At 42.1% G+C, this 8,794-nt stretch overlaps 1 protein-coding gene across 2 annotated transcripts in view; it reads right to left on the reverse strand.

The window, feature by feature from the left end:
* The window catches only part of Ankrd42 (ankyrin repeat domain 42), a 48,680-nt gene extending 46,233 nt beyond the window's left edge, over positions 1-2,447 (reverse strand). Inside the window, exon 1 of one of the 2 annotated variants that reach the window (XM_029541627.1) lies at positions 1,438-2,447. In XM_029541627.1, coding sequence (XP_029397487.1) covers positions 1,438-1,495 — 58 coding nt within the window. In that variant the 5' untranslated portion in view covers positions 1,496-2,447. The remainder of the gene's footprint in view (positions 1-1,437) is intronic. The other variant, XM_029541631.1, reaches the window with a different exon arrangement.
* Positions 2,448-8,794: the final 6,347 nt, after the last annotated feature.

Below are 8,794 nucleotides of genomic sequence, written 5' to 3' on the forward strand. Positions count from 1 at the left end.
AAAGAAAGAAAGAAAGAAAGAAAAGAGGAAGGAAGGAAGGAAGGAAGGAAGGAAGGAAGGAAGGAAGGAAGGAAGGAAGGAAGGAAGGAAGGAAATGCATCTTGGGTGTCAGCAAAGTAGGAACTTGTATCTGTAAAGGAGCAATTACAACAAGAAAGGAATATGTGGCTAGCATCCTCCATGTTAGTCTCTGATTTGCAAGTAAAAAAAAAAAAACCAAGAGAATGTGCTGGCTTGATGCTTCTTAAGATTTAGGGAGTCAAAATCTTACAGAAAAAGAAGGAAAGAGAGCACAAGTTGGATCCACACTCAAAGCCCTTCTTGGGATTTGTGAACTTGGAATGATGGGAAGCTTCAAAGAGTAAGGAAAGGATGGTAAAAAGCAATAGAAGATGCCCACAGGTCAGCAGCTCTGCAGGAAGCTCAGCTTCCTTTTATCTGTGACCAACTCTCAACTCTTACTGTTTACTCTGCCGAGGAGGGCCTAGTGAATCTGGTCAGTTCCGGGGACGTCTTAAAGCTATCGGAAGTGGTTTACCTCCCTGCTGAGCGGATTTCCTGCAAGATAGACTCCTTTAATCCGGGACAGAACTGTTTCACAACACTTTACCCTTTCTTCAGCTCTTACATTCTTTCCTTTCCCTCTTTCTCAATGCTGAGCCGAAAAAAAAGGTCTCTGATGGAAAAAGATGCAGAGAGTCTCTGAGACCAGCTGCATGGAAGCGGTTTAGACCAACTGAGTCACCTAGAAAAGACAGTTTGCAACCTGCTGAGCTTTCTGCCAGCGGGCTGTTCAGTGGGCTCCAGGTTTCCTGGCTTTTCTGAGCTGTCACCCATGCTGGGGGGGAGTTTGGGTGATGCAGCTGTCTTTGAGACACTTGTGCTCCTGTAAGTAACCCTTCACCCATATTCCACCAAGTATCCCCAATAAAACTCATTGGTTTATGAAGTTGGACTGGTGTTACCCAATACTTTGGTCTGCTGGGATGCTTATCTGAGGTGAGTGGGATCCCTAGCTGGGTCTCCCCAGGAAAAGTTTTGTCACACAACACCCTCAGAAAAAAAGGAGGAAAAAGAAAGAGAAAAACGAAGAAACAGAGTGAGCCAGTAAAGGGAGCTCTGCAAGAATGAAAATCAAAACTTTAAATGGCTCTAATTTGTCCTCTCCACAGTGTGAAATGCCGAAGAAAAGAATTTACAAAGGTCCATAATATTTAACAAATGATGTCTGATCTGAGTAAAATGTCTAACAGACAAATGATGTACAAGACGGAAAGCTCAAATAACGCGGCACAGATGAGCTTTTGGAATGAGTGGGAATAAAGGGGAAAGAGGCAAGACAAACGAAAAGGCCAGCAGGGCCTCAGGCGGATGTCCTTTAAGTAGGAAAGGTGGTGTGGGCTAAACAAGGGATGACAGCAAAAGACTGTGACTCACTTGAGTCTGCAGTCTCCCTACAGGACTTGGAGGGGCCTGGATTAGCCACACCAGGCATGGTGTGGTCCTTCGTCCTCGGACTTGGACTCTGGGGAGGAGTGGAGCCCAGGTCCCTGCTGCTGAGATCTTCACTTGATCCCACGCATGGACCACTGCTGCAAGAACTGGACTCCTCGTCGCTGGCGCGGGGCCCACAAACCTCCCTTCTCTCCCAAGAGCCCCTAAAGCGGGAATCTTCTTCGCTTTCTCTCTCCCAGCAACTGAAGAGGCGGCTGGAGTCTTCGCTGATGCTCACCCTAGAGGAGTCTCTGACCTCGTAGCCCCTGTCATCACTTACTCCTTCCCAAGAACTACTGAGGCAGCGGCTGCCATCCACACTTGCTCCTTCCCAAGAACCGCAGCGGTCATCGCTGCCTTGGTCCCCGGAGTCACTGGTTCGGGGCTCTCGGGTTTCAGGGACGTCCACCCAGGCGTCTTCGCTGAAGGCTGCCCTCGAGTCGCAGGGATGCAAGCCAGCGACTCCACCTAGGCTCGCGTCGCTATTGCGTTGGCCGCTGTCGCCCCTCACAGCCACCCGTGGACTGCTCTGCTGGTGGCCATCCTGTTCCCTAATTCTCTCCTGAGAGACGCAGCGGTGCTGCCCTACGTCTTCACCCGGTCTTCTCGAGTCCCTTCGGGGAAAGCCGCGGTCCTCACCAATTCCCACCCAAGAGATCCTGGTGAGGCGGTCCCCTCCTTCTAGGTTTCTTTCTCTAGGGTTGTGGCAACGGAACGCCTGCTCTTCCACAACCTTCCCCCTAGACCCGGCGCCGAGGTAGCCGTGCGGGGCGCGGATCGCACATGCGCGGCGGCTGGCACGGAGGCCGCAGTCTCCGGTTTCCTGGGCCCGCGGGTGGTTGTGACGGCGACCGCCGATGGCGGGAAAGCTCTCCTCCGAGTCGTTTTCCAGCGTCTCAGTTCCCACAGCCTGGAGGGCGTGGCGGCGTGGCTATCACCTTGGAAACGAGTACACTTCCGGCGTGCGGTCACTTCCGTATCCTTTATGCGTGCGTCACTTCCCGCTTCCTTCCTTTCACCTTTTTCGGGGCTTAGCCTGTGGGAAGCCGCGCTGCTCTGGTACCGAGTGGTTTTCGGTGGGTTTTTAATTTTTGTTGTGTTTTGCTTTGTTTGCTCGGTCTCACAGGAGCCTGCCGAGGCTTGTTTCTGGAACCCCCTGTCGTGGGTATCGCCCCCAAATGGAGGTCCCAGGACTGCGGTTCGCGGAGCTGACCTGTGTGCCTGCCCTCAGGGGCCTTTTCGTCCTTGGCAAGCCAGGTCTACTATTTCAATGCTGGTTTGAAAGAAAATCCGTTTTGATCCCATGGCTTCGCAAACGGAGACTAATCCCTATAGGGGCGGTAGCAGGTGCAGTCCCTGTCGTTGTTGAGTGTGCTTAATGTCAGGCTCTTGGATGGTCGCTTGATAGGTAGCATCCTCACCTTACAGGTTGGCACTCAAGATACCACTAGTTTGCTAAGACAAAACAGCGGGTAAGTTCTAGCAGTAGCAGTTGTTAGCCAAGAGACACTCCAGTGCTCCTACTTTAAATGCAACATTTCTTTCACTGTAACATTACTAACTGAACTAAACCTTTCTCTCTAACATTGCTAAAAATGTATTCTTCCACTTTATTTTTGCGAATATAAGCATCGGGTCCTGTGCTACACGCTGAGCATTCAAGAACTGGTAAGCATTGTCCGTATTGCTTGTACTTACTTCTCAGGTGGGTTTTTTTTGGTTGTTGTTTTGCATGCTTGCATTCGCCACTACGCTTTCTCCGGCCAGGAGTAATTGAGTTGGGGGAAAGCAATCTTTTTCATTTCTCTGCCTTTAAATATGTAGCTTGCCCTCAAGAAACTGCTCTGCCTTCTCTGAACAAATTTGGAAAATCCCTAACAATATACCTTCTCTCCAGAGAAATTGATCCTTTTTTTGAACATAGCCTTTTAAGTAGTAACTGACTCTTGCATTCAGTGCTTTGTATGCGTTTTCTTATCACTAAAACTTTGTTGACAGTATGTATGTTTTCATTCTTGTATTTTAAAAAACATAGAAGTTGTTTGGGAATATACAGTAAGTAGGAAGTGCTTGCATGACAATTTCTACTACATCTTTTTTTTTTTTTTTCTTTTTGCACGTTCCCCTCCTCAAAACCTAATTTCCCACACTTTATTGGATCACATCACACATTATAGTCATCTTGGTTCTCACCCCCTCATAAGGAAGTGAAACTTCTGGACAGTAAGCGTTTTGTCTTCCCAAAATCTAGAATATTTACTTCTTGGGAAGGGCTGCCCAGTAGCTATTTTGTTATGAAGTTTGTAGAGCTGATCATTAGATTAGTGAACTGACACACTGAAGACAATGGATTATTTTGGGGTTTTGGAAGGGGTGGTTACTGATTGAAGGGGATATGGGATTAGTCATTTCAGTCTGATTTTTTTTTTTTTTTTAAAGAACTGGGGCAAGTGAGACCCTTTGTGGAACAGGTATTTACTGAATTGTGTATGTGAATCATAACTGATTTGCAAGTAATTTCAAAGCTAATCTATATTATGTTTATTTCTTACAGATGAAGAACAGTTCACATTTGATCAGGATGACATTAGTAGAAGTTTGGGATCTGGAACCTACTATGTCTAACTCCAGATTAACACAGTGCTTATAGCTACTTCAAATAGTAAAGGATGTATTTGTTATATCAAATAGATAAGCCTACACAGGGGACACCTCAAATCTGAGAAAGAAAAGGAAGGAAAACAGTATTAGACAGAAGGGGAACATGTTCTATACAGGTCTTTAAAAACATCAAAAATTAATTCTTTTACCTAGGCTACACTAATTTGGAAATTTGACTTGAATAATCTAGGAAAATACCCAAAAACTGGCTCAAGAACTATACAATTATAAAAGAATATCCCAAAGAAATCTATCCTTGAGAAATACTACCAGAGAAAAAGCAGGACAGAATACTGCCAAATATTAAGCTAACATAACCATAATTCAAAATTTTAATGAATTTAAAATTCATTACCTATGAACCAGTAACTATATATAAAGTCTTCTAAATACCTTGCTCAGATACTACAGCCATTGTAATACTTTACAGTTAGCGTAAATGCATCCATAAAAGAATGGCTATGTTTTACTATGTTTATATGATGGTGCACAGAGATAAGATGGCTCAGCCTGTAAAAAGTGATTGATGACCTGAATTGAATGCCTGAAAACCCACATAATGGTGGGAGCAAGCTGACTACTGCAAGTTGTCCACTGACCCTTGCACACATGTGCCACATAAGCAACCATTCTCAAATGAGGTACACACACACTAAAAGGTGAAAATATAAAAAAGTGTGGTAGATATGCAGTCTACAGGCATTCATGTGGTTATAATGCATAGGCAATTGAAGAAACCAGAGAAAATGCACGTACTCATTTTTAAAAATTGCTCGAGAATTTCAAGTTTGGAAATAACCTATACCAAATTAATTGATTATATTGTAGAGCACAAAAAGAGACATGGAAGATGATTTATAATTAAAATTTTTAGTATAAAGATTATAGAAACAAATAAAAACATGAGCTATCATGTAAAGCAGAAGATAGTTTTGAAAGTAATGGTCCATGATTAAGAAGCTAAGGAAAAGCACAGTGGTTTTGGCAATGTGACTGATACAGCAATTCTAGTAAAACAACCAAGATAAAAAATTGGATCCCATAGGATTTCAAGGTAAGTTGACAATAAAAGCAGATTCTCAATTGAAGAATGATGAGTTCATACTGGAGTGGTCATATCAACATTCCAGAGAAGAGGAATTGTTTTCAGATAGAAAACTGTAATTAGGAATGGTGAATTGTCCGCACCTGGTTTGTTTTATTTTTAATTGGTCTTTTTTTTTTTTTAATATGGAATTCTTTGGTCTATGCATTTGTACCTGGTGCCCTCAAGAGGCTAGAGGAAACAGTTGAAACTCTAGGGTCTAGACTACAGTTGTGAGCTGCCATTCTGGTGCTGGGATTCAAACCAGAGTTCCCAAGGGCCACTAGTACTCTTAACTGCTGAGCCATCTCTAACTCCCACCTATTTTTCTAAAGAGAGAGAAGACAAGCTAATCTCCCACAAGTCAGCTCTAGGCATGATTCTAGAGTGGGGCCAGCCATTTCTATTCCTCTATCATATGCTCCATGAACTTGTTTACTTTCAAAATAAGAGTCTCACTATTTTGCCCAACTCCTGGGCTCAAGTGATTTCCTATCTCAATAGCTATACCATGCCATTACACCCCTTTCTGCCCATGCACTCCTCAAAGACAATGCCTCTTCGTATTATGCCATTTAAGATGTCCTTTGCCTTGACATCTTATTATGGGTGATTTTTGGTTCTTGGTTTACTCCTTTGCTGAAGAACATATTACCTCAAGAAATTGACACTTTTGAATGACAGAAAACTACCATCATATGAATTGAAGGCATCTGTTTTTACATTATGTGAGTGGAGGAGAGAAAATCATACGTGTTGTAGTGCTCATTGTCAAAGTCAGAGAATGACTTAGGGAAGTTGTTACACCATGTGGTTCTTTGGTATTAACCCAGCTCATAAAGACTTTGGCAGTCAGTAGCTTTACCTGCTGGATCTCTTGCCCACAAATTGGCACTCTGCCTGCCCATTTTCTCATTTGTAGCTCAAACCCAGGGCCTTATACACAGGAAATGTTCTACCACTGTACAGTCTGAAGACACTGAGATCAGGTCTCTGCAGCCTAGGCCAGCCTTTAACTTGTGAACTTCCCTGCCTTTGTCTTAGAAGGACTGGGATTGCACCACACGTGGTCAGTTTTTCTCCTCTTTGAAGGCATAGATGCCTCAAATTTTATTAACCTTTTGTTTTTTGAGACAGGGTTTCTCTGTGTAGCCCTGGCTGTCCTGGAACTCACTTCGTAGACCAGGCTGGCCTCGAACTCAGAAATCCGCCTGCCTCTGCCTCCTGAGTGCTGGGATTAAAGGCGTGCACCACCACACCTGGCTTATGAACCTTTTAATGTACTTTGACATAGTATGCCAGCCACTCAGTGAAAAATTAAGTGGAATATAATCCTCTTTAAGGAATTCACATAATACATGTTCTTTCCCAACAGAATTGAGTGTAGTTTAGTGTTTTCCAGAACAGCTAAGTTCAGAAGTTTTACATTAAAAAATTAAAATCAACCTACAACCCACTTTTAGAAGTATTTTCATGTGGCCTCAAAATTTTCAAGTTTGTTAAAAAGGTTTTGTGTGTGAGTACCTCATGTATATCACATGTCTGTCTGGTAGCTGCAGAGGCCAAAAGAACTTGTGATCCACTCACTGAGGGTGCTGGGCTATGAAACCAGGTTCTTTGCAAGAACATCAAGAGCTCTTAACTGCTAACCATTTCTTAAGCTCTCAAAACTTTTAGCTTTTGTTTGAGAACATGTTTTATAAGACTTTAGTTTTGATTGTGGTACTTTGCAGTATAGTTCTAAAACATTTTCCATCTTTGGGAGCTGAAATATAATTCTGGTAATTTCTAGGATAGTTAGCAGTACGTAAAAAGAACTTGGAGGTTTTTACTAGTTGACTGTACAAAACCCACTATGTACAGTGATTCTAAGGCTAAGCTCAATTTTGAGATCTGGGCCACTATCTCACATTTGGCCTCTTACAAGGAGAAAATGAGAATTAGAAACTTGTCAGTTTGAAACGTGAATACCATGTCATCCTAGAAACAATACTAGATTTCAGCAGTAAAGCCTCTAATATCCTTCCCAACTTTGACTTAAACCCATGCCAACTAAGTTTAATTTCAGTAGTAGCTCTTATGTGTCTTCCTACTTCCTGTCAACCCAATCAGTTGTACCTAGCCTAGGTACCCATATTATATCCGGGTACAATTTTGTATTTTGAGACAGGATTCCACTGGCCTTTATTGGCCTTGAATTCATATCATGCAGTCTGCCTCCCAAGTACCGAGATTAATGCATGAGGTTTAGCCCATGTAATGTCTTAAATCTTACCATATTTTTGTGACTTAACTACCAACATTTTCTTCTATTGGTAGTTCTTTCTTATCTTCCTACCCTCCTGTATTTTCTTATCTCAGAACTCTTTCTTCATCCCCTTCTAAGTACCTGGTAGTAGCTATCTGTGGTTTTTCAAGATAAAGGGTGTGCAGCAAGAAATGTGCTCTATGTTATTGGATGATACAATTCTTCCATGGCACTGTTAATGTATACCGTCAGTTGTACTGTCCTGTGATGCATTTATAATTTTGGTGCTGGAGAATTAAGGTTTTGGTTTTTAATGTATGTGGGAGTTCGGTTTTCTTCATGAAAATTTATTTTGTGTGTGCCTGATACCCTTGGAGACAAAGACCCCCTGGAACTGTAAATAGAAATTGAGGTGTATGTGTTGTGAATCAAACTGGGATCCTGTGGAAGAACAGCCTGTACTCTAACTGTTGAGCCATCTCTCCAACCCTGACTTTCAGATTAATATTTGGTAATCTCTTTAAAGTCATTTGTTGTTGGGGGAAAACTTGATACATGACATTACTTTCATTTAAAATGTCTAGTATTGCCTCAGAATCAGTATAATACAGACTCCTTAGTGTGAACAAGAAACTGATTTAGTCTCTTAAAAATCACTAGGGTTTAACTATATGTAGATTTTTGAAATAATGCTAGAAAGAGCTCAACAGTTAAAGAACTAAAGAACACAGGCTGCTCTTGCAGAAAAAAACAAAGTCTGGGTCTCAGTGTCCACACACAACTCCAGTTCCACTGAACCTAATGCCCTTTTCTAGTGTCCTTGGGTACCAGGCACACAGGTGATGCACAGACACATTGGGAAAACACACACACACACACTTTTAAACTGTTTTAAGCCTAACTTTCCAGTAATAAGCCTAACAATGTTCATTCCATTCTTAGTTACACTGTAATGCCACTTATATTCCTTTAAAATTCTCCAATACTTTTTGATATGCTTGTTTCAGTGTTAACATTTATCTTAAAGACAAAACCAGGTTTCACATTACTTTTTTGGAGTTGCTCAATTTTATTCACAAACCAGAGTACCCTTTAGTGCTATAACCAAAGAAAACCCATGAAGAAAGCCATCCAACTCCCACCGGAAAATGTTACAGGTTTTAATGCTGTATATGTATCTTTATCTTCTATAAATTGAATAATATATCTGGGAGTATAGCTCATAGCTGGCACTGCACTCATGTTTTAAAACATACATAAAACATAAGGGTCACATTCTAAGGTTACTCAAGAAATACAAACAAAGA

The sequence above is a fragment of the Mus pahari genome, chromosome 1, assembly GCF_900095145.1.
Source record: "Mus pahari chromosome 1, PAHARI_EIJ_v1.1, whole genome shotgun sequence".
NCBI lineage: Eukaryota > Metazoa > Chordata > Mammalia > Rodentia > Muridae > Mus > Mus pahari.